This window comes from Conger conger, chromosome 13 (assembly GCF_963514075.1).
Source record: "Conger conger chromosome 13, fConCon1.1, whole genome shotgun sequence".
Lineage (NCBI taxonomy): Eukaryota > Metazoa > Chordata > Actinopteri > Anguilliformes > Congridae > Conger > Conger conger.
In genome coordinates, this window is record NC_083772.1 from 5,316,372 (window position 1) to 5,342,875 (window position 26,504).

The 26,504-nt window shown below is 44.9% G+C and overlaps 3 protein-coding genes across 5 annotated transcripts in view; all 3 read left to right on the forward strand.

Moving 5' to 3' along the window:
* Positions 1-4,502, forward strand: part of LOC133108680 (myotonin-protein kinase-like) — a 20,703-nt gene extending 16,201 nt beyond the window's left edge. For 2 of the 3 annotated variants that reach the window (XM_061218318.1, XM_061218319.1), the window contains exons 12-14: positions 911-1,008; positions 2,449-2,811; positions 3,471-4,502. In XM_061218318.1, coding sequence (XP_061074302.1) covers positions 911-1,008; positions 2,449-2,811; positions 3,471-3,496 — 487 coding nt within the window. In that variant the 3' untranslated portion in view covers positions 3,497-4,502. The remainder of the gene's footprint in view (positions 1-910; positions 1,009-2,448; positions 2,812-3,470) is intronic. The other variant, XM_061218320.1, reaches the window with a different exon arrangement.
* Positions 4,503-15,018: 10,516 nt separating this feature from the next.
* Positions 15,019-16,672, forward strand: LOC133107283 (complement C1q and tumor necrosis factor-related protein 9A-like). Its single transcript, XM_061216256.1, has 3 exons — positions 15,019-15,064; positions 15,678-15,730; positions 15,969-16,672. The coding sequence occupies exons 2-3, from the start codon at positions 15,688-15,690 to the stop codon at positions 16,370-16,372; spliced, it is 447 nt and encodes a 148-aa protein (XP_061072240.1). The 5' UTR covers positions 15,019-15,064; positions 15,678-15,687; the 3' UTR covers positions 16,373-16,672.
* A 1,326-nt stretch (positions 16,673-17,998) lies between these two features.
* On the forward strand, positions 17,999-24,694 carry LOC133108223 (complement C1q tumor necrosis factor-related protein 5-like). Its single transcript, XM_061217693.1, has 4 exons — positions 17,999-18,198; positions 19,465-19,592; positions 22,666-22,728; positions 23,049-24,694. Exons 1-4 carry the CDS (start codon positions 17,999-18,001, stop codon positions 23,444-23,446), a joined length of 789 nt encoding a protein of 262 aa, XP_061073677.1. The 3' UTR covers positions 23,447-24,694.
* The last annotated feature ends 1,810 nt before the right edge of the window (positions 24,695-26,504 follow it).

The window sequence follows — 26,504 nt, forward strand, 5'->3', positions numbered from 1 at the left end:
TCTCACCCCCTTAAATGGAAATATGTCATGTTAAACCTTTATGTTGCTCATTGGTTGCACGTGCCAAGTGGTCATTGCCACAGCGGGAGTAGCACATAAACTTACATGGTGAGGTTAAAGGCCTCAGCGGGCACGTGAGGGAAGTTTGGCATTTCTCAATTCCTGGAAACACGATTTTACGAGATTTGATGTCATCATGTACCGACACCGGCCTGTCAATGTTCCCTTCCCCTCAGTATCATTTCAGAGCAGTAGCCGACGGCTTCTTCCCCCTTCTCATTCATAGGAAGTCAAATCGAGTCCCCAGCCCTCTGAAAGAGCTGTTTCACTCGCGTACGTGTCGTACGTGCTTCCATTTCAACTAGTCTTTAATGTTTCGGGGACCGCGAAGGTACTTTAGATGAAATGGACTTTGGTGCGCAGGGGCTCCAGTCCTGGATCAAGCCGAGCAGGAGTTCGGTCTAAGAAGAGATGTCATTTTTAACACATGTTGTGTCGAATTTTCACATGTTTAGAGAGTGTGCTCAGGGGGACAACACACTTTGACACAGTAAATGTGTAAGCCATTCGTTTTAATGTGTTCAACCACTGTGATTGGGCAACACAAATTTGTGTTGTTTTTATTTTTTTCCTTTTTTTTTATTTTTATTTGAAGATATATATTTAATCCTCTCCGACCTCTCCAGGGTGTATTCCTGCCTTTCGCCCAATGTATGCTGGGATAGGCTCCTGTTCAGGATAAGTGGGTTGAGATAATGGATGGATGGATTATTTTTTTTTTTTTTTGGAGTGCCCAACACGTGAACATGTCGACTGTCTCTAGAGCATTCTTCCACATTGTGTGTCGAAATACTTAAAACAGCCTGCGTCAAAGCGCAGAATGACACAGAGTGTTTGTGTGTGTCCCCAGGAGACTGCAGGAGGCAGAGAGGAGGAACCGCGAGATAAAGGAAGAGATGGAGAGGCTGAGGGCAGAGATAAAGACCCTGAGGGACGTCAGGGAGACGGGCAAGTGTCCCCCACTCTGCTTTGTCCCACACCAGGGTTTTCAGCCCTGGAAACAGAGATGGGAGGGGAAGAATTTGGAGCGGAGCTGTGTTTTGTTTTCCCTGGTTCACTGCTCGAACCAGTCATGTTGCTGTGGCGAGGAAAGCAGTTTGATTTGTTCGCTGGTGTTGCTTGTCTCATTATGGGTCTGTGTAGCCTCAATTTTCCTGCCACAACTTAAACCCTGAACTTGCCGCCCTTATGTTCAGCGGGAGATGTGACACATTTCCATGTTTAACTACACTCGGAGCTTCTTGCAGAGTGTCTTGTCGACGTTCATTAATAGTACAGAAGCATCAGGGTCTGTGGTATGTGGTGTGTGGGGCAGTGTTACAACCCTGGCTCAGGGAATATAACATCGTGGAAACAGACACAGTTAAAGTGTTCGAAAAGAACTAAATTTATTGTAACACAGGAACTATGAACTGCTCAAAACAAAATGGTGGAGGTTGAAGGCCCTGCTGCTGCAGAGCCGGCTGCCAAGACAAAGAGAGAGAGAGAGTGGAGGAAGGGGAGGATATATACTCCAGGCTATGGCAGGTGTGGCGGGTTCGTAATCAGTCCTCCTGGCTCCACCGGCAGTACGAGACTGGAACCACACACATACCCCCATACATAACAAGCAGACAGTCCCTGCAGCCTTATGACAGAGAATCCTGCAGCCTTAGGCCAACAGCACACCCTAGTGGCTGTAGAGTGACATGCTTCTCACTGCAGAGCAAGTTGCAAAAGAGGTACGTCCTTCAGGTCTTATTTGACCTGGAGGCTGGAAAGCTAGAAATGCGCCGGAGTTGCCCAAGGTGACGTTTCTGACGGCCAGCGCCCCTCGGGCAATTCCACAGCACGGCGCGAACGCAAACGCGAATCTCTCTGGGCGCGAATCTCTGCCCCGGATCAGAGTGATAAATACCCGCTCCCGGAATAGAGCTGGCATGTCGGGGCACGGCTCTTCAGCTGTTAGTCACCCCGCGGCAGGACGGCGTGTCTTAAAGGGGCAGGGGTGGAAATGCCCCGGGGCTTCCTTCCCCGTCCCCTCTTCCTGTCACCGGGAGCCGGTCTCTGTCCTGCTGACATCAGAGCGGAAGCTGATGTGTAGTTTTAGTGCAGACTGGCGGGCAGGGCTGTCACCGCCCAGCCTCACCTGCGCGTACAACTGCAGACTACTCATTCGTGGAGCGAAATGCCTTACTTGCTTTCCCTCTGAAATGCTCTGTCTCTCTCTCTCTCTCTCTCTCTCTCTCTGTGTCTCTCTCCCACTCTCTCTCTCTCTTTCTCCCATTCCACTGCGTGGCCACAAGAGCATTCCAGAAGTTTCTGGCCCCACCCTCTCACGCCACTCCCCCCCGGTGCCTGCGGCTGCCCCCACCCTAACTCTGATCTGTTTATCCCCCCTGACCACAGGGCCGAACGTCTGCCTGCCACGCTCTTCTCTGCGTCCGGACCCCGCGGGGGACGTAAGCCGCCTTTTTCCTCCTGTCTCCGCTGTCTCTGCACACACTCTATGTCTTCCCAATGGTGGGGCCCCTATGACACCCCCCCCCCCCAAAAAAAAAGTCATGCATACATCTGCAGTGAAGCTCAGCACATGCAGCCATGGTTGCTCCCTCCCCTGCGACCAGCCCCCATCCCCATTTCGTTTTCTGCACAATCGTCCCGGCATGACCCTTCACCCGCTCCATGTGTTCACAGGGAGCGACAGCGCCCCCCGCCTGCCGTTACCCACTGGTCATCCCTCTGCTACGTCACCTGCAGCTGTTCCACAGGGTAGGCGCCGCCGTTCACCCCGCTAACACGGTTAGCGTAACACACCCACCGCAACACACCAACATACAGGCACACTGACGCACCGCTAACACGGTTAGCGTAACACAGCCACCGCAACACACCGACATTCAGGCACACTGACGCACCGCTAACACGGTTAGCGTAACACACCCACCGCAACACACCAACATTCAGGCACACTGACGCACCGCTAACACGGTTAGCGTAACACACCCACCGCAACACACCAACATTCAGGCACACTGACGCACCGCTAACATGATTAGCGTAACACACCCATCACAACACACCAACATACAGGCACACTGACGTACCGCTAACACGATTAGCGTAACACACCCACTGCAACACACCAACATACAGGCACACTGACACCCCACTATCACAATAAGCATAATACAATACATCATTCACTCACACGCTGCTCTGGTTATAAATACACACATTGATGAGCAGACAAATATGCAAAATGAGAAGAAGTGATGGTGTTTAAGCGCAGAAGCTCTTCTACCCACCTCTCCCTCTCCCTCTCTTTCTCTCACTCTGTCTCTCCCTCTCTTTCTCTCTCACTCCCTCCCTCTCTCACTCTCTGTCTCTCCCTCCGTCTCTCTCTCTCTCTCTCTCTCTCTCTCTCTCAGGTGCGCTGGCCCCATGTGGTGTGTGAGGGTTACCTGCTGGTGTGTGCAGAGGGAGAGGAGCTGCAAGCCTGGAGCAGAAAGTGCAGTGTGGACCTCTCCTGAAGTCCTGAGCCCCCAAAACCGTGCCTTTCCGGAAGGTTCTCTGGAGGGACCAGTGACACTGAGCAGAGGAGATGGGCATCTGGGAGTAGACCCTGGGGGATCCCTGGGCAATGGGACTGACCCCCTACGTCCCAGCAACCCCCTAAAAGTGGCAGGATGACCCGTCCCTTCTCCCCCCCTAATAGTTAGTTCAGTGCAAACTATTTAAAGAGGAGAATAGTTTTACATGACTGAATACAGACAGGCATACAGATATCTGAGGAGAGACTAGCAAGTTGACCTCTGAGGATACGCTGACAGACAGACGGACATAGTGGACTGGGGGGGGTCTTGAGTGGCCTTCAAACGCAGGGGCTTTCAGCTGTAGGACGGAAGAGTGGGGTCAAATCCCGAAAGAGACACTACCAATTTACCTTAAATCTGCCATTGGACATGTAAATCACCTTGAAAGGGGATGAGTTCTATAAGTGATGTCATACAGGGTAGCTGACAACTGAAGACTTTCCAGTGAAGGCTAATTTTGCCTTCAGATATTTTCATGTTCACTCTGATTGTTCCAGTAACTTGTGCATCTGAGCATGTGAGGTTGTTGCATACTGTTTTTTTTGTTTTTGTTTTTTTGTTTGGATTTGCACACTGATCGCTGCACTAAATGTTACCTGGCTTTAAGGGTCTGCCTTGATGCACAGACGGCTGTACAGACAGAGTGAGTGAGTGAGTGAGCAAGTGAGAACTGAATGGAGAACTCCAGAAGAGAACTGGTGTGTACTACAGCATTTGGGTGAAATAAATGTGTGCAGTACATTAGTCTGTGAAAAATATGAAAATAACATTAATCTGTTCTACCTAGTAAAATATTTTGTATCATCTATTTTTTTGGAGAGGTTTCGTGTTTGATCTTAAAACATGCCAAATAAAACATTCAGAGGACTCTGTGGTGGATCATTTTGCCTCAAAATGCAGGTTTTTAACAGGATCAAAACATAATTAAATTATATCTCCATGTAAACATCACCATGTAGTGAGTTTTCCCATTGCAGGGGAAACCAATCCAAATGTCAGTTTGCTCAGGATCTTTCTCAACAGCTGCACTGACGTATGTATGTTTTAGAATGCATTGAATATTGTTAGGTTCTGTGTTTTTCTGTATCTGTTTTTGTCTTAGTTCTCAACGTTTTCATTCCTTCCCACTGTGACCACCGTAGTCTGTCTTCCCATTCATTCCCACTCATTCAATCTTACATTACATTACATTACATTTATGGCATTTGGCTGACGCTCTTATCCAGAGTGACATATCACAAAGTGCAAAGTGCATACCCATAACCAGGGATAAGTGCGCTGAAAGACACTAGAGGGAAGTACAATTTCAACTGCTACCTGCACAAAGATAAGGACCAGGGCCTATTACATCATGTTTTTTTTGGGTTTTTTTATAATAGTACCGCAACATGCAAATGTATGAACAATGTATGAACCTGTATCTTACGAATGTATCTTACCCGTTCTCCATTTAGTGTCTCCGCCTCCCACTCCGCATTTCCTTCCTGTCTTTCTGGCATGTCTCTCACCTGCTTCTTATTGTCTGTTTATCAGTTTTGTATTTATACCTGTCTTTTTCAGCTAGTACCCTATTGTTCTGCAGCCAAATTTTGCTGGCATTTGGGGCATGGTTCTTCTTCAACAAACAAATTTAGTTTTTGTTTTTCGCCCGGTTTTGACTCTCTGTGTTTTTGGATTCACGTTTTGGATCTTCCCTGTGCTTTTTAGTCTGCCTTGACGGTTTTTTTTGTCACCCTGAGTCTGCTCTTGGCTGCTGCCCGGTTCCTGACAAATATGGTTTTCTTTTCTGCCCTTAGTCATTCATAGATACACAAACCATTGGGTTAGGATAAGCACAGAGGTGGCAGTGTCTAATGGCGTGGGATACCTAGCTATCTTTTTGGATGGCATGCAAAATAAAACGGTTAAACATGAGAGTAAGCTGATGAATGCCTTCATATAAAACGTTGTGTAAAATCCTCCTAAGAGGCAACTCGTTCATGTTTGTTCCCTGTAGCAATGTCAAGAACCACATTGTGCTGAAACCTACACTCCAAGGCATATTCAATAAAATAAAATTTTCATCCATCTCAATTATATTCTTTCTGGCAGGTCTCAGGAGGACATAACACCCAAGGCGTAGGAATCTTTGTACAGCGTGTTGTAGGGCATACCTCGACCCTCCAGGTCTGGGAAGTAGTGCCATTTCCTGTGCAGCTCCTTTGTCCAATGCATTCAGTATTCTTTCAGTATCACCACAGATTCCAGTCAGACAGGAATGTCAGGGGATATGTTTGTTATCTGTGAGAGGTCAGCAGATCTCTCCGATGTTTTAAGTGCACGCTGCCATTCTGACAGGTGGATTCCTTTGGTGATGGGTACACTCAACAGGTTTCATATACCAGATTGTTCTGTCTCATTACATTACATTACATTAATGCCATTTGGCAGACGCTCTTATCCAGAGTGACGTACAACAAAGTGCATACCCATAACCAGGGATAAGTGCGCTGAAAGACCCTAGAGGGAAGTACAATTTCAACTGCTACCTGCACAACAAAGTTAAGGACCAGGGCCTATTTCATCATCGTTTTTTTTTTTTGTTTTTTTTTTGTTTTTTTATCATAGTACCGCAACACGCAAATGTATGAACAATGTATGAACCTGTATCTTACAAATGATTTGTTTGACAAACAATGCAAAAGTGTGAACAAACCCCTGAACTAGCCAAACACTGCTTACCTAGCCAAACTAACAATACTGATACACAGAAAGTAAATCACAGAAAGACAACAATTAAGGTTCACAGGGAGGGAGGGAGGGACGGGGAGAGATGCTGCTTGAAGAGGTGCATCTTCAGTTTGCTTGAAGGTCGGAAGAGATTCTACAGTTCTAACCTCAACGGGGAGTTCGTTCCACCGTAGAGCCAGAACAGACAGTAGTCGTGAGCGTGAGGAGGAATTCGGAGAGGGGAGGTGCCAAGCGGCCTGTGGAGGCTGAACGAAGAGGTCTGGCAGGGGTGTAGGGTCTGATGATTTATTGTAGGTAAGCTGGGGAAGACCCCTTAACTGCTCGGAAGGCTAGCACCAATGTTTTGAATTTGATGTGAGCCATGACAGGCAGCCAGTGGAGGGAAGTAAGCAGGGGGGTGACATGTGAGTATTTGGGAAGGTTGAAGACCAGACGAGCTGCTGCATTCTGGATAAGTTGGAGGGGTCTGATGGCAGACGCTGGGAGGCCAGCCAAGAGGGAATTGCAGTAGTCCAGGCGGGACAGAACCATCGCTTGGACCAGGAGCTGGGTCGAGTAGGGGGTGAGAAAGGGGCGGATTCTCCGTATGTTATATAGGAAGAACCTGCATGACCGGGGCACTGCCGCAATGTTCTCGGAGAGGGACAGTCTGCTGTCCATCACCACGCCGAGGTTCGTTGAACTGGGTGATGGCGTAAGTGTGGTATCCCCGAGGGAAATGGAGAGATCCAGATGGGGAGAAGTAATGGCAGGGATGAACATCATTAATTGTCTCCAATTGCGGTCGCTCTTTTAAGTACTTCTTGGTCAATTCTAACCTGAGGGGTGGCCTGTAGCGTAATGGGTAAGGTAAATGACTGGGACATGCAAGGTCAGTGGTTCTAATCCCGGTGTAGCCACAATAAGATCCGCACAGCCGTTGGGCCCTTGAGCAAGGCCCTTAACCCTGCATTGCTCCAGGGGAGGATTGTCTCCTGCTTAATCTAATCAACTGTACGTCGCTCTGGATAAGAGCGTCTGCCAAATGTCAATAATGTAATGTAACCTGGCCAACGTTTTGCGTTTTAAAGTGTAGGACAGTGGCCATTGACTAATCCACTCCTGAAACGTGTTTGGGGATTTTGTCGAACAGGTGTTTGAGGATTTTTTCATTTATTATGGAGAGAATTCTTCTGTCATATGTCCTTCTAAATGAGTGACCAGCATTTGTTAGCCAGAAAGAGTGTTGTGATGTTGTCTCCCATCTGTTAATTACATTATTGTTATCCGTTAGGAGGACAGGCTAGCGCTTATTCCTGTGCCTTGTTGACTGTCTGTGGTTCTAAATGGCTGCCGCATACACACTGTAAGTGTACGTGTGGGGAGGGGGACCCAGAGTATAATTTGGACTGGGGCCCGACAGGTCGTAGTTAACCCGCTGGTCCGTTCAATGGTTTTTCTACTGAGGAATGTGGTTTATATGGTTGCTTTTTGTCTATCCCATACACTAAAACACATTGATTGATGTGAATTGGACCAATAATTATAGAGAAAATGACAAATAACTGCACAATAACCCTGTGTTCGGGAGACCGTGTTAGCTCACGATGGTTCGAACACCACCGTATAAGCCTGCCCGGTTTGTATTCTCTCGTTAGTGTAGGAACCCCCCAAAGACACCAAAAAGTATCTGAGAGGCGAAGCAAACGTGTATTGTCTTACCAGGCGTTTCTCTAACAGTTCAACAAATGCAAATGTCCACAAATTGTGTGGCTCTATACAATCGCTATCTATCTTTGTAGATGTGGACGTGCCTCTGGCCTGTATAGCCTACAAAGATACATTTATGTATCTTGTGACGGCACTGGTGTATAGGTGAGTGACTACAGGTGGTGCATGTATCCTATGTTATCTATGTCTGTTAGGACTAAACATCTTGGTGTGCAGTGGAGTCAGGTTAAAATGAATACAATTTAATTAACAATGTGCAATGCTGAAATAGAATGTCAATGTGGAAAGGTGTCATATTAATGGCTATACACTAAAGTCGCACAGGATGTCATATTAGCTCAAACCATTTCACGTTTCCCTCTATATACCTGGGGTTTACAAGAAAACAGCAAATCATCAAATGAAGTGACAGAGGTAACAACAACGGTCCTGCTGATGTTATCTCTGTATGTCTAACAAACCTGGCCAACCTTTGTAGCACAGCTGGATGCCTACTCACAGGTAACTTGCATTAACTGCGGTTTATTTCTAAATGGTATTTCAATGTTAGCCATTACTGATTTAATTCACGGTATTGAATGCTGTGTTTTAAATGAGACGTATAAGTCAATGAGGTCTCATGCATAATATCATAGAAAATGTACATTCAAGCTAATTGTATCGATTCTATAGCATTTTTTTCTCCTGGATTTATTATGGGTTCAACCCACGCTTGAACTTGATGGCACATCTGTCTGAGCCTGTTCCAGTGAACACAACCACATAGGGAACGTTTGAAACCAGCGTGGCCAACCGCTTCGGATTTTCTGAACCGATTTGCATCAGGATCTTGTACTGTCTGGGAATTTCCCTTTTACCCCCATCCCAATAATGATTCACAGCACCTATTCAGTAATTCATATTAGCAGAGAAAATAATCTAGTTTTACACAGAATGGCAGAGAGCTCTCTGCCAAAAACAGGAATCTTCTCTTCTTATATGCTGTTTCATGCTGAGAACAGCAAAACAGTCAGAATTCTGTGCTTGCACAATCTCTAGTTGCTCAACATAGCAATTTTCCTATTGTTCATGCCTTCTCAATCTGTTTCCTGTTTTGCTTAATGTTTTGTGGTTTTGCCCAGTAACTCTGCAGGTTACAACATACCAAGTCTTTCTACTGTAAATGACACATGTACAATTCTTTCACACAAAAAATGAATGGGTGCCAAAACTGTAGAAAGCTTTGTAAATGTCTAATAAATGATTTATTAATACATTTACAGATCATGTATAACATGTGAGAAGTACTGAATCGTATGCCTGTATTGAATTTTCATAGTAACTGTTTACTAATTATTATTTATTATTTATGTCTTCATGAGTAGGTCATGGTTTGTACATGACTTACAATACATTAATTATACAACAACAAATTATATATCAATAATTTACATATGTATTTATATTATTTGTTAGTTATTAATTTATCATAACCGAATAATTTATAAATTGCTGGTAATTATTATAAAGTGCTACTGTGAGCCATTTTAAAGCCAGCAGGTCATCACTTCTGAAAATATTAAAAAAATGTCCTTCACCAAGCACAAAAACTGGCTCTGTATGAACGGGTATCATATTTGGGGGTCAACAGTGTGACATAATGGCTTTTGAACTGGACTTGGGACATTGCCATTGTACCCTATGGGGCAAGGTACTTAAACAGTAGATATATACACTCACTGAGCACTTTAATAGGAACACCTGTACACCTAAGTATTCACACGATTATATAATCGGCCAATCGTGTGGCAGCAGTGTGATGCATAAAATCCTGTAGATACGGGTCAGGAGCTTCAGTCAACCATCAGAATGGGGAAAAAATGTGCTCGCAGTGATTCCACCGTGATCACAATTTTTTATGAACAATTTCATGACAAGAATAATTTACAAGAAAATAGTTCCTGCTGGCTGCACGGATGGTGCAGTGGGTAGCACTGCCTCTTCACAGCAAGGAGGTCCTGGGCTCGAATCCCCGTCGGCCGGGGCCTCTCTAAGCTGAGTTTGCATGTTCTCCCTGTGTCTGCGTGGGTTTCCTCCAGGTACTCCGGTTTCCTCCCACAGTCCAAAGACATGCTGATTGGAGAGTCTAAATTGCCCGTAGGTATGAGTGTGTGTGTGAGTGAATGGTGTGTGTGCCCTGTGATGGACTGGTGACCTGTCCAGGGTGTATTCCTGCCTTTTGCCCAAAGTATGCTGGGATAGGCTCCAGCCCCCCTGCGACCCTGTTCCGGATAGGCCTAACCTATTCAGGCCTAACCTACCTATTCAGCCTAACCTGCATGTCTTTGGACTGTGGGAGGAAACCGGAGTACCCGGAGGAAACCCACACGAACACAGGGAGAACATGCACACTCCACACAGAGAGGCCCCGGCCGAAGGGAATTCGAACCCAGGAGCTCCTTGCTGTGAGGCGGCAGTGCCACCGACTGCACCATCACAATAAATCCTATTAAAATATTATTTTTGATTGTTGATCAAATTAAATAATAGATTAAACCCTGTTTAAAAAGTGGAATAGCGGCTATACTGGTAATGCTAATCAGACTCATTTCATTTTTAGATCATAGGGGTGTTACAGGTATTATAAGGCGCCAAACTACTAAGGAGTGGCCCCAGACACTCCTTCAGCTCCCCGCCTATGGAACTCCCGGATCAGTCCCGGGTCCAGAATGTCCCTTGAGGGGACCCAACAGCGCTCCTCCGGACCGAAACCCTCCCAGTCGATGAGGTACTGCCTGCCTCTGCCTATGCGGCGCTCCGCCAATATGCGGCGCACAGTGCAGACTGGCCCCCCCGTCAATGAGCCGTGGAGGTGGTGGAGAAACCTCCGCCGGGGCCAGCGCACTAGTAGGCACCAGTTTCAGGCGAGAGACATGGAAGGTGGGGTGAATCCTCATAGACCTGGATAACTGGAGGCGCACCGTGACTGGGTTGATTTTCCTTATGATTTTGAAGGGCCCCACGTAGCGAGGGGCGAGTTCCCGGGATTCGACCCGCAATGGCAGATCGCGAGTGGATAACCACACCCGCTGCCCCACCCTGTAGGATGGCGGCACCCGCCGACGCCTATCGGCCAGCCTTTTCTGGGTGGCGGTGGCCCGCAAGAGCGCGGCTCTCACCTTCCTCCAGGTGGTCCGGCACCGCCGTACGAAGGCCTCCACTGAAGGCACCTCTGCCCCCCGCTCTAATTCCGGGAACAGTGGTGGCGCGTATCCAAACTGTGCCTCGAAAGGCGAAAATCCCGTGGAGGCATTGCGCAACGAGTACATCGTTTACCAGCGCCTGGAATACAGCGGGGGCGTTGGTGAGGCCAAATGGCATTACTAAGTATTCATAATGACCGGAGTGAATGTTAAAGGCGGTCTTCCACTCATCGCCCTCCCTTATGCGCACCAAATTGTACACATTCCGCAGGTCCAGTTTAGTGAATACAGCTGCCGTTTGCAGCCGCTCGAATGCGGAGTTCATAAGTGGCAGGGGGTATCTATTTTTGACAGTGATGGTGTTCAGCCCTCGATAATCTATGCAGGGTCTTAAGCTCCCGTCCTTCTTTTTAACGAAAAAGAACCCTGCCCCCGCCGGTGACGAGGATGGCCTTATGAACCCGCTGGCAAGAGCATCGCGAATGTATTCCTCCATGGCTTTGCTCTCAGGCACAGACAGTGAATAGAGCGAGCCTCGAGGTGGAACAGTACCCGGATACAGGTCGATCGCACAATCGTACGACCGGTGTGGAGGTAACGTGGTCCCCCGTTGCTTACTGAACACCTCCGCCAGCCTGCTATATTCCCTCGGGACGTTATTAGGTAGACGGAATTCTACAGACCCTACCATACAGGTCCCAAACTCGCTGCCTGCAACCTGAGAAACGATCTGATTGTCCCAGTCGGATCCCTCACTGCCTTCACGTTCATCGAGAGGCGGCTCCCAATCATAAAGCGAGTCCCACTCTAGGCCCACCCCCTGCTCCTCCTCCTCCGGCCCCCCGATATTCGGACTCAGGGCCTCCCCCGCCTCCTCCTCGTCCAATTCGGACCCTATGTCTGTCTGTCTCGGAGGAGTCGAGGAAGTCTGTATAGAGGGGGAGTGGGTCGTGCAGTGCGGACCCCACCGGGACACCGGATGCCTCCGATTACCCCAGTTGATAAGTGGTTGATGTTTAGTGAGCCAAACGTGACCTAAAACCACCGGGTAAGTCGGAGACTCCACCAGATAAAAATAAATGCGTTCGTGGTGGCCTCGAAACGGGATCCGCATCGTAACCCGCTCTGTTTTATGGCGGACTACCCCGGATCCCAAAGGGCGTCCGTCAAGGGCCGTGATGGATTGGGGCTGTGGCATCGACCGAACCGACAGGTTCTTCTGTTCTGCCCACCGACGGTCCATAAAATTATCTACCACCCCCGAATCGATAAACGCCTCAGCTTCCACCGTGACCCCCCTCCACGTCAATTCAATGCGCATAGTAGTGCGAAAGCTAATACCGTCCGTCAGTCCCACTAGCCACTTTCGCTCCACTAGTGGGACTGGCCTTTTACTTTTAGGTCGGGACAGTTCTTCACTAAATGCCCTGGCCGCCTACAGAAGTAACACGGACTGGGTCGCCTCTTAGGACGCACCAGTGTATTGCTGTCCAACTGCATGGACTCTTCTACCTGGTGTGCCCACCGTCTCCCTTCTGCCCCTATAGTACTATCTGGGGGAGGCGAAACCGGCCACTTTACCCCGCGTGTTCTGCCGGCTCTCTCTCTGGCGTTCCCGAACCCGGTTTTTGATCCGAATGCGGTGGAAATTAATGACCCCAAATCCCCCGGTGGCTCTAGCGTGGCCAGCGCATCCCTGACGGGGTCTGACAAGGCTCCCATAAACAATGTCATCAAGGGTTCGTCCGCCCACCCCGTCTCCCCTGCCAGAGCCTGAAACTCCACGGAGAACTCTGCGACAATCTGAGATCCCTGCCTCATCCAAGTTCCAAGATCCGCTGCCTCCTTGCCCGTGACATTATGATCGAAGACCCTAGTCATTTCTTGGATGATGAGCTGAGAGTTGGTCATTAAGGGGGATTGTGCCCGGATCAGCGGGTCTGCCCACACCAGAGCCTTATCCGTCAGTAGGGACAAAATAAACGCCACCCGGGAGTCTTCGGTAGAGAGCTGTGAGGGTTGAGCTTTAAAGAAAATCAGGCATTGGGACAAGAACCCCCTGCATTTACCCGCCTCCCCCCCGTACCGTAACGGCAACTATAGCTTGGGTTCCCTGACCACAGGTATAACGTACTGGGAAGATGGGACCGCAAGTTGGGGGAGAGTGGGTATTTGAGGGGGGTCAGGAGATGGTGCTTGTCCCTGCGCTGAGCGGAACTCGCTCGCCAGATGCCGAAAACTATCGGCGAGTTCCAATAACACATCCTGCTGCCTACACAACCTAGCCAGGATCTCATCCTGGCATTGAAACACAAGTGTTTGTTGCACGGTGGTGGCAGCCTGCTGTGCCTGTAACTCCTGCAGCGCCTGTCCCTGCCTGTCTAGAGCAGCCTGCTGAGGGGCTACTACCGCTTCCAGTGGGGAATCTCCCACGTTCATTCTAGCCCCAGTCGCTGGTCTCTCCTAGATGGCTTGAGTGTTCTATAAGGGTGGGGGTAGTGGGGAGAGCCAGTCGCGACTGAGAATAGTCCTTGGAGGGCGAACCCACAACGTGTATCGCCCCTCAACTCCAAGACCAAAACAGAACAGAAAATAATCCCTACTCCCAAACAACGGGAGGAACAAAAACTAACCCGTAGGCGATTCTTAGTAAAGAAACAGAAATGAAGCCAACAAAAACGGCTGAAGAAAATAAAGCGACCCTTAAAACACAGGGCGAGAATACCAACTGTGCTTAAAGACAAGCACAGAGAACACCAAGAGTATTGAAAGGAAAGTACAATCTAGCACAAAACCGCTAGACAAGAAAATAAAACCACGAGATGCAGCTCGGGAAAAAAAGGCAAACCAAAATACAAATACCGGGGACAACGTCCATCTACCCCGGCTCACACGAGCCCAAACAAAAGAAAACCCTTTTAGGAAGGCGCTGGTAACAAAATACCTTAACCACACGCCTTCCTTACCTTAAATTGTAGTTTGTGTAAATTGGGTATAACACACACCAGCACAGTACCTGACTCTGAACGACAGGAGTCTACCTTGTGCTTTTACCGGCTGAATGTCAGAGCGAACAGATAACACTCAAGCACTGAAGCCTAGTCAGGACTGTCTTTAAATGCTCTCATGGGAGGTAATTCCCCTGGCACAAATGAGGAACAGGTGTTCCCAATGATCCTCGGCCCTCTGATGGTCACAATAGGAATTACCTCCCCCATGACAGGTATGTAAAGATGTATGAAGGATATTTAGATTACTGGCAGTAGCATATGTTTTCTGAGGTTAGATAAATTCTACATTCAAAATGATCCATACCTACAAATTTAACAAAGATTTAGGACTATTCTTCACAAGGTTATGGACCTCGAAATATCACATTCCGTGCCATAATGCATTTTTTCAGTGTGACAACTTTAAATGGCTTTACCAGGAAAATGCTCAAGTTTTCAGGAATATTATGTCTCATCGTGGTCTACAACAACCGAAAAAATGTAAAAATCCAAGAGTGGTTCTGTGGTGTCATCCATCACCATGGGGAAAGGGGAAACTATGTCTGCTTAGCCCCTCTCTGCGGGCACCACAGGACAGAATGAGGAAGATGAGGATGACAAAGAGGAAAAAGAGAGGAAAACCACTAAAGTAATCTACTCGCATATCTGTGAACACGCCTAGGCAAAGCAGCCAACGTCACTGGTCTTTTGTCCCAAAACAACCTCATCTGGAGCAATAAATACCACCGGCGCTCTCTGTAGGTAGATTTATTCAACCTCTGAATACTTTGTGGAACAGGCAACGGCGCAGCACCAGGTAATCGTTACTGATATGCTTACTTTCTATCTGAACAAATATTATGACAATAGCCTACTAATGATCTAAAGAATGTTTAAAAATTAAAAACTGGCGTTAAAGCCCTTTAAAGACCCAAAGCATGAGAAACAACTGTGGTCCACATTACTCTGTATGTTTATGTTGTGTTCATGTTGTCATACATTTTCTTCTTCCCTTGAAATGTCCCGGCCTGTTTACATTATGTTTACACAATGGTGGAATAATTCCACCCCGTTTACCGTGCACATATTGGATCCATCAAGTGCTGTATTTTCTAAATGACAATGCCCTCCATAATGTTTGAGACAAAGACCCATTATGTCTTGCCGCTGATTTGCCACAATTTTAGATTTGGAATCACACAAATAACATGTTGTTAAAGTGCACATTCTCAGATTTTATTCAAAATTGCATGCAAAGGATAGGCAACAAAATGTTAAACATGACCACTTTCATTTACATAACATTGCTGTGTCCCAAACATTATGGTTCCCAGAAATGGGGGAACAATGTATAAACACTTCTGTAATTTCTACATGGTTGAACCAAAATGTAGTATACCTTTTAAAATGCTAACTGTTTTATACTTCAGTTTAGCACAAATGGAGTCCAACCGAGCTGACTTTTGTTATCCAGGTTATCAAGGTGGGCCTCTTTGTTTATTATCCATGTGTAGGCTACATACTGTAATGTAGTTATATGCAATGTTATGACAACTGTACTTTCAACTGATAATTCCCGACAGGCCAAGAATGAGTGGTTCAATCTTACAAATGTTATGGAAACATTTGAACTTGCACACTATATAGGTTACATTCTTTGACTTGCTTCAGTGGGAGGAGTGCTGTGGTTGGTACAGTTGTGTCCCGTCTTTGTTTTTCAGGAAGGACCATCGCCTTCACAGCAAAGCTGGAGATTTCCGACAGCTATCCGACCCACAAGGGCCCCCTGAGGTTCACAAACGTGCTGGTGAATGAGGGACAGGGCTACAGCCCTTTAACCGGTGCATTCACCTGCCCCCAGGCCGGCTTTTACCATTTTACCGTGCATGCGTCCACCTATGGGCTTGCACAATTTATGATCAACAAGAACGGTCAGAATGTGGTCTCAGCCTATCACACCACCTTAGACGGGCTGAGGAAGAGCGAGTCTGTGGCCAGTATCAGCAGTGTCATTCAGCTGTCGGAGAGTGACAAGGTGTGGGTAGAGCTGTGGGGACCACCCCGAAATGACATCTTTGCCACTCCAGACAACGACACTGTGTTCTTGGGGTTCCGTCTTGGGTAGTCACAATAAAAAAATAATAATTATGATCATAATTTGGAGTCTGCATCTTAGAATCCCCCTAGCCCCCTCATATCTCTCATGTCTTGGGTCAGTGCATAAGAAGCCTGAGTTGATCATTTCAATGCCTGACAATTATTTCTGAACTCTATTCTGCTCTTTTTTAAGAAATATTGGGTTTTTTTTTTGCACCAGTACCCATACATGTGAATTTAGATTTTTTTTTTCTTCTTCTTTTTACTTTGTGGTTATTGCTACATTAGTCTTGATGCTTTTGAATAAATCTCCATATGATAAATTGTATATGGTGTTTGGCTTTACCTTGAATGATATTCCTGTGCATCTTTCATTTTTATTTGGATTCACTCAATGTACAGTGCCATGGAAAAGTGTTTGCCCCCTTTCCAGTCCTCTATTATTGCATATTTATCACACTGAGTGGTTTCAGATGTTTAGACAAAATTAAATATTGGACAAAGGGCCAACTGAGTACACAGGACACCTTTTAAAAATTATTTCATTTATTTAATTGATTTATTGAAGATCTTTCAGAATCAAGGTTAAGGATCTCTAAATTTCACATTCCGTGCCATAACGCATTTTTCAGTGTAACACCCAGCAAACTTTAGATGGCTCTACCAGGAAAATGCTCAAGTTTTCAGGAATTTTATCTCATCATGGTTGAGAACACACAAAAACAAATGGAAAAAACCGAGAGGTGCTGTGGCACAACCTCTAGGATTTAGTGTAGAATGTTTTGCATACCTCATAATTATTTTTAATAAAATCCAATAAAAATAATTGTAGGAAATAAATGTTACATTTTTTCAAATTCCCTGCTGTATGAAGTTGTAAAATGTATGTGTCATCCGTCACCATGGGGAAAGGGAACACTCAGAAGAAACTACGTCTGCACAGCCCCTCACTGCGGGCACCGCTGGACAGAATGAGGAAGATGAAGATGAGAAAGAGGAAGAAGAGAGGAAGACCAGGAAAGTAATCTACTAAAGAGGTGTGTTCCGCATATCTGTGAACACGCCTGTACAAAGCTGCCAACATCACTGGTCTTTTGCCCAAAACAACCTCCTCTGGAGAAATAAATACCACCGGAGCTCTCTGTTGGTAGATTTATTCAACCTCTGTGTAAATAACCCAAATATGTTTTACATAAGTACATTTGTTGATGCTGTTTTAATATCTAATTTACGGTTTAAGCTTATACTGCTTCATTTTCCTGAGTATAAGGGCTTTTATTTTGTAACGAGTCTCGCGTGACAGTAAAACGGGAATTTCGCAATACCAGGAAGCAGTCGCGCAATACTAGAGGAAAGACGGAGAGACAACGAACATGTAAACGAACGCACATGGTTTTTCGCTCTCCCTGTGAGTGAAATGTTGGTCAATTAGCACCCCCCCGAAGAGGCACAAGGTTAGTATCAATTGTATTAGTGTGATAGTGATATTCAGGAAGGACCATCGCCTTCACGGCAAAGCTGGAGATTTCCGACAGCTATCCGACCCACAAGGGCCCCCTGAGGTTCGCAAACGTGCTGGTGAATGAGGGACAGGGCTACAGCCCTGTAACCGGTGCATTCTGTGCATGCACCCACCTATGGGCGTGCACAATTTATGATCAACAAGAACGGTCAGAATGTGTTCTCAGCCTATCACACCACCTTAGACGACAAGAAGAGCCAAGTGGCCAGTATCGGCAGTGTCATTCAGCTGTCGGAGAGTGACAAGGTGTGGGTAGAGCTGTGGGGACCACCCCGAAATGACATCTTTGCCACTGAAGCCAACGACACTGTGTTCTTGGGGTTCCGTCTTGGGTAGTCACAATACAAAAATAATAATTAATTCGGAGTCTGCATCTTAGAATCCCCCCAGCCCCCTCATATCTCTCATGTCCTGGGTCAGTGCATAAGAAGCCTGAGTTGATCATTTCAATGCCTGACAACTATTTCTGAACTCTATTCTGCTCTTTTTTAAGAAATATTGTTTTTTTTTTTGCACCAGTACCCATACATGTGAATTTTTTTCTTCTTCTTTTTACTTTGTGGTTATTGCAACATTAGTCTTGATGCTTTTGAATAAATCTCCAGATGATAAATTGTATATGGTGTTTGGCTTTACCTTGAATGATATTCCTGTGCATCTTTCATTTGTATTTGGATTCACTCAATGTACAGTGCCATGGAAAAGTGTTTGCCCCCTTTCCAGTCCTCTATTATTGCATATTTATCACACTGAGTGGTTTCAGATGTTTAGACAAAATTAAATATTGGACAAAGGGCCAACTGAGTACACAGGACACCTTTTAAAAATTATTTCATTTATTTAATTGATTTATTGAAGATCTTTCAGAATCAAGGTTAAGGATTTCTAAATTTCACATTCCGTGCCATAACGCATTTTTCAGTGTAACACCCAGCAAACTTTAGATGGCTCTACCAGGAAAATGCTCAAGTTTTCAGGAATTTTATCTCATCATGGTTGAGAACACACACAAACAAATGGAAAAAACCGAGAGGTGCTGTGGCACAACCTCCAGGATTTAGTGTAGAATGTTTTGCATACCTCATAATTATTTTTAATAAAATCCAATAAAAATAATTGTAGTAAATAAATGTTACATTTTTCAAATTCCCTGCTGTATAAAGCTGTAAAATGTATGTGTCATCCGTCACCATGGGGAAAGGGAACACTCAGAAGAAACTACGTCTGCACAGCCCCTCACTGCGGGCACCGCTGGACAGAATGAGGAAGATGAAGATGAGAAAGAGGAAGAAGAAAAAGAGAGGAAGACCAGGAAAGTAATCTACTAAAGAGGTGTGTTCCGCATATCTGTGAACACACCTATACAAAGCTGCCAACATCACTGGTCTTTTGCCAAAAACCACCTCCTCTGGAGCAATAAATACCACCGGCGCTCTCTGTAGGTAGATTTATTCAACCTCTGTGTAAATAACCCAAATATGTTTTTCATAAGTACATTTATTGATGCTGTTTTAATATCTAATTTACGTTTTAAGCTTATACTGCTTTATTTTCCTGAGTATAAGGGCTTTTAATTTGTAACGAGATTCGCGTGACAGTAAAACGGGAATTGCGCAATACCAGGAAGCAGTCGCGCAACACAAGAGGAAAGACGGAGAGACAAGTTGTAAACGAACGCACGTTGTTTTTCGCTCTCCCTGTTTAGCACCCCCCGAAGAGGCACAAGGTTAGTATCAATTGTACTAGTGTGATAGTGATATGTGCTTGGTGCCATAAATTAGTTTTACTCGTAAGGACTGAATTGCTAAAGGTTTTTGTTTAGCCAAAGTTACATTACATTACATTACAAGGCATTTAGCAGACGCTCTTATCCAGAGCGACGTACAACGAAGTGCAGATCAAACACAAGTACAACAATCGGGACCCTTGAAGAATACCTCAACTTCCAAACTAGCATACCACAGTTAGCAGCTAGAATACCCCGAGTACAACAATACAATAGCTAATACGCAAACGATATCTATACAAAAAAAAAAAGTGCTATTACAGTCTATGGCATATATAAGGCTAATCATGGTGGTGAGTTAAGGAGGGAAAGGTGTAGCCTGAAGAGATGAGTCTTCAGTCTGCGCTTGAAGGAGGTCAGAGACTCTGCCGTTCTGACATCCACCGGGAGGTCATTCCACCACCGTGGGACCAGGACATTACATTACATTACATTATTGGCATTTGGCAGACGCTCTTATCCAGAGCGACGTACAGTTGATTAAACTAAGCAGGAGATAATCCTCCCCTGGAGCAATGCAGGGTTAAGGGCCTTGCTCAAGGGCCTAACGGCTGTGCAGATCTTATTGTGGCTACACCGGGGATCGAACCACCAACCTTGCGGGTCCCAGTCATGTACCTTAGCCACTACGCTACAGGCCACCCCGGGACCCCAGGACAGACAGCAGTCGTGAGCGAGAAGTGCAGGTGTGGCGAGGGGGAGGCGCCAGACAGCACGAAGTAGCAGAATGGAGGAGTCTTGCTGGTGTATAGGTCTTGATAAGTGATTGAATATATACAGGGGCTGATCCCTTAACTGCCTGGTATGCGAGCATTAAAGTTTTAAATTTGATGCGAGCCATAATAGGCAGCCAGTGGAGGTTGCTGAGCAGGGGGGTGACGTGAATGTCTGGGAACATTGAATATCAGACGTGCTGCAGCATCCTGGATCAGTTGTAGGGGTCTGATGGCAGATGCTGGAAGGTCAGCCAGCAGAGAATTGCAATAGTCCAGGCGGGACAGGACCATTGCTTGAACAAGGAGCTGAGTGGAGTAGGTGGTGAGAAAGTGTCGGATTCTCCGGATGTTGTACAGGAAGAACCTGTGTGCCCGGGTAACCGTAGCGATGTTCTCGGAGAAGGACATGTTGTCCATCACCACTCCAAGGTTTCTTGCACGAGGGGATGTTAGTTTAAGCTTCATAAGAGTTAATGTTACGGTAGTTCACGTATTGAAACTATGGGAAGCTAATGGTGTTTCAGCTCTTAGGTTGATTTGGGGATTTTCAACAAATCTAAGATCATCAGTTAAAGTGTCGGGCCATCTTTCGGTGGGACAGCTACACTCTGAATACTTCGTTTTATCAATTTATATTATGACAATAGCCTACTAATGATCTTAAAAAAACAAAACGACAACTGGCGTTAAAGCCCTTTAAAGACCCAAAACATGAGAATCAACTGTGGTCCACATTACTTTGTATGTTTATGTTGTGTTCATGTTGTCATACATTTTCTTCTTCCCTTGAAATGTCCCAGCCTGTTTACATTATGTTTACATAAATAATTCCACAATGGTGGAATAATTCCACCCCGTTTACCATGCACATATTGGATCCATCAAGTTCCCCTATTTTCGACTGGGAATTACAACTCAGGGGTTGATGTGAACTGTTTTTCCCAGTCAGGAGGTTGTAATTTCTGTAATTCCAATATGATGTGAACGCAGCATTAGGCTACATGACAATTAATTTATACACGAACCAACTCAATGAAATGGTTAGTGTTGTGCTGTATTTTCTAAATGACAATGCCCTCCATAATGTTTGAGACAAAGACCCATTATGTCTTGATTTGCCTCTGATTTGCCACAATTTTAGATTTGGAATCACACAATTAACATGTTGTTAAAGTACACATTCTCAGATTTTATGCAAAATTGTATGTATAAACACAATGTATAAACACTGCTGTAATTTCTAAATGGGTGAACCAAAATGTGCGATACCTTTTAAAATGCAAACTGCTGTTTTCACTTTAGCGCAAATGGAATCCAACAAAGCTGACTGTGCTTGCAATCCAGGTTTGACTATTTGTTTATTATCCATGTGTAGGCTACATACTGTAATATAGTTATATGCAGTGTTATGACAACTGTACTTTCAACCGATAATTCCAGACAGGCCAAGAATGAGTGGTTCAATCTCACAAATGTTATGGAAACATTTGAACTCACATTTTTTAAAACAATTACCAGTTCCACTTTCCACCTTAATGTGCCTACTAGGCACGACCTATCGTCAATCATCATTACAAACCATCTTACGAAACTGGAAAACTTGAGAAAAAAGAGCATTATGCAATGGACCCCCCCCCCCCATACACACGCACAACACACACATATCACCAATTTACTCTCACAACCCCAATAAAGCTGATGATAATCCAGTCTCCGCACGTACTGGTCTTGCATATCCTATCACTTATTTGCTCCATTTTCTTTTTCTTTTCTTTTTTCTCTTGTCTTGTTTTTGTCTCAATGACAAATATCAATTTGATGGTGGCCTGTAGCATAGTGGTTTAGGTAAATGACTGGGACGGGCAAGTCTGGGGGTTAAAATCCCAGTGTAGCCACAATCAGATCCGAACAGCTGTTGGGACCTTGAGCAAGGCCCTTAACTCTGCATTGCTCCAGGGGAGGATTGTCTCCTGCTTAGTCTAATCAACTGTATGTTGCTCTGGATAAGAGTGTCTGCCAAATGGCAATAATGTAATGTAATGTAATGTAATATCAATTTGCTCTATTTTTTCCTGCCTGTTGTTTTGTTTCATCACAGTTTGTTTATTGTTTTCATTGTCCCCTTCCAATTTTAATTCAAAATAAAGTTGAAATACTAATTAATTGTATCAATTTTTTTAAACTACCTGTTTTCACACTAAGGTTTTACACTAAAGTGTCAGGGGTCAGTGTAAACGTCATGAATGATAGCATAGAGCAAATTGAGTGAATCTCTTGCATCTCTCTCTCATCTCAAGAGACCACTGATGACCCCAAGCCAACTGGAAACAGAGGTGATGGGCCTGACCATGTTAAGCCAGGTAGGTACCATCTCTCTTTAAAGCAAGTAAGGGAGATGGCAATATGCCAGATGTTACTCATTGAGGAGATGTTCAGCTTTCCTCTCTCAGAAGAAACTGAAGGACTCCTGGGAAGAGCATTGGGGTGGCCAGTATTGGATCCTGGGCAGTGGGGAGAGTGAAGGTTGATTTTGTTTGGGTGAATGATTGCGATGGTATCTCTCCCCATTATGGGCTTCATGTCATGAGTGATCGTTCCTGTGGGTAAAAGGTGACAATGACTTGCTTCAGTGGGAGGAGTGGTGTGGTTGGTACAGTTGTGTCCCGTCTTTGTTTTTCAGGAAGGACCATCGCCTTCACAGCAAAGCTGGAGATTTCCAACAGCTATCCGACCCACAAAGGCCCCCTGAGGTTCACAAATGTGCTGGTGAATGAGGGACAGGGCTACAGCCCTTTAACCGGTGCATTCACCTGCCCCCGGGCTGGCTTTTACCATTTTACCGTGCATGCGTCCACCTATGGGCGTGCACAATTTATGATCAACAAGAACGGTCAGAATGTGGTCTCAGCCTATCACACCACCTTAGACGACAAGAAGAGCCAAGTGGCCAGTATCGGCAGTGTCATTCAGCTGTCGGAGAGTGACAAGGTGTGGGTAGAGCTGTGGGGACCACCCCGAAATGACATCTTTGCCACTCCAGACAACGACACTGTGTTCTTGGGGTTCCGTCTTGGGTAGTCACAATAAAAAAATAATAATTATGATCATAATTTGGAGTCTGCATCTTATAATCCCCCCTCCCCCCTCCTATCCCTCATGTCCTGGGTCAGTGCATAAGAAGCCTGAGTTGATCATTTCAATGCCTGACAACTATTTCTGAACTCTATTCTGATCTATTTTTTTTCTTTTCTGCTTTTTACTTTGTGGTTAAGGTTACATTAGTCTTGATGCTTTTGAATAAATCTCCATATGATAAATTGTAAATGGTGTTTGGCTTTACCTTGAATGATATTCCTGTGCATCTTTAATTTGTATTTGGATTCACTCAATGTACAGTGCCATGAAAAAGTGTTTGGCCCCTTTCCAGTCGTCTGTTATTGCATATTTATCACACTGAGTGGTTTCAGATATTTAGACAAAATGAAATATTGGACAAAGGTACACAAGGCACAAGGCACCTTTTAAAAATTATTTCATCGATTTAATTAATTTATTGAAGATCTTTCTGAAGTTTAACTTGAACTTGAACTGTATAGTAGTAAATAGCAAATTTAGTTCACTGGGAGTAGTAGTCACATTGTATCAGATTTGTATGATAACGATCTTTACAGGACTCTTGCTTTTTTTGAGGGGTGTCACAGGTACGTAAAGATGTATGAAGTTGGGATGTTTAGATTTCTGACAGTAGCATATGGTTAGATAAATTCTACATTCAAAATTATCCATACGTACAAATTTACAAAGATTTAGGACTTTTCTTTACAAGGTTATGGACCTCTAAATATCACATTCTGTGCCATAACGCATTTTTCAGTGTAACACCCAGCAAACTTTAAATGGCTCTACCAGGAAAATTCTTAAGTTTTTGGGAATTTTATATCTCATCATAGTTGAGAGCACACTGTGGTGCTCCTGTGGTAAACCTCCTGGATTTAGTGTAGAATGTTTTGCATACCACATAATAATTTTAAATAAAATCCAATAAACATAATTCTAGTAAATAAGTGTTACATTTTTAAAATTCCCTGTTGTATAAAGATGAAAAATGCATGTCATCTGTCACCATGAGGAAACTAAACAAAAGGCTGCTCGCCTTCATTACATTACATTACATTACTGGCATTTGGCAGACGCTCTTATCCAGAGCGACGTACAACAAAGTGCATACCCATAACCAGGGCTAAGTGCGCTGAAAGTCCCTAGAGGGAAGTACAATTTCAATTGTACTTCACCTGCTCAGGGGCGACATGGCTCAGGCAGTAAGAGCAGTCGTCTGGCAGTCGGAGGGTTGCCGGTTCGATCCCCCGCCCGGGCTGTGTCGAAGTGTCCCTGAGCGAGACACCTAACCCCTAAATGCTCCTGACGAGCTGGTTGGTGCCTTGCATGGCAGCCAATCGCTGTTGGTGTGTGAGTGTGTGTATGAATGGGTGAATGAGAAGCATCAGTTGTACAGCACTTTGGATAAAGGCGCTATATAAATGCCAACCATTTACCATTCAGAAGTGTTAGGTTTCGTGTGTGGTTTCATTCAATGTATTGTATTCAATGTTGTTAGCGTTTCCATGTTTTTGTTACCTCTGTGCGCACCGTAGCCACCCTGTCAGTTTGTTTCACTTCATTCGTTTCACCGGTTTCGCTTCCTGATGGTTTCCTCCACCTGATTCCCATTCCCTCTCGTTACCTGTGTTATTTAAACCCCTTTGTTTGTTTGTCCCTGCCAGATTGTTATGCATTTATGCCATACATTACAGCGTTTTCCGATTGATATCTGTTACGACCTGTTTCGTCCCCGACCTCCGAGTTTAGCTTTCTCCGCCTGTCTGATTCTGACCCGTAGTTTTTCGACCCTTGTTTCTGGATTGTGTTTTCGTCTGTTTCGCCCGTTTGTTTTCGATCCATCGCCTGTGACCACTACTACTCTTTGGATTACCATTGATATATCTGTTGCTGGAAACCTGACCTATTGCCTGGACTATCTATTATGAACCGCCTTATCCCTGCTGTATCTGTTTGCTGGCTTCTGACCATCACCTGTCTGACCTGCTACTTTATAATTACTTATAATCCTCTGTCTTGGTCTCGCATCTGGGTCCCCTGTTCTGAGTGCCCGACAAAACAATCTGGCCTCTGTCAGGCACTCAGAACAGGTCGGTATACTGACGGTTTGTGCAGTGCATGCATGTGAGCAGACAGACTTGTCGATACTGACTTGAGATACATGGAATTTGAATGTGGAACAGGGACTTCATAATTTCAAGGTGAAAGACTCCTTTTCGAGGGGCCTTAAATCACCGTGCAGAGGATCGTACATATCACTTCCTACCCCTAAAAAGACCTTGGCAGCCCAGATAAGGGGCAAGGCAGGCAGCTGCACAGGTACACGCCACTATCGAGTTTGACGGTATTCTGTAAAATACTTGCTTTCACAAGCTGCTCTATGTCTTGTGTGTGTCATTTTTATATTTTATGTGTATAAGATTTGAGAATCCTTCTTAAATATATGCGTGATTACTGCCGGGTGTTTTAAGTATTGTGAAATTTCCGAGGGCGAGAACAAATTGGTTGTTCTCATACATAATAAAAATATTGTATATGGAATTCAAATAAATAAATAAATAATGTGGATTTCCAAGAGGGAGAACAAATTGGTTGTTCTCATAAATAATAAAAAATATATAATAATAAATTGGTGCAAGAGGAAAACGTTAAGTTCCATTGCAAAAGGTTAACATTTTATTTTTATTTTTTATTTTCCTTTTCTTTTTATTCAGTTTTTGAGGAAAAGCAAATCCAAAGAAGAAAGGTTGATCTTGTGATGTTGACGGACCGCTCAGAAATGTCAGATAACATTGAGACTCCCCTGGACTTTATGCCCAAACGTTTTGACACTGAGTATAACAAAATGATGTCTGTTTGGAGAAAATGATTGCAACAATGTGTGGCCAGATAAGACTGGAACCTGATTGTATCGTGTCTAGGAAACGACAGTCCAAATCTTCAATTTGTCAAAAAACATCTTCACGAGGGAAAAGACGACACCACGGCAGCAAGTTCTTCAGGAAAATCAGACTTTATT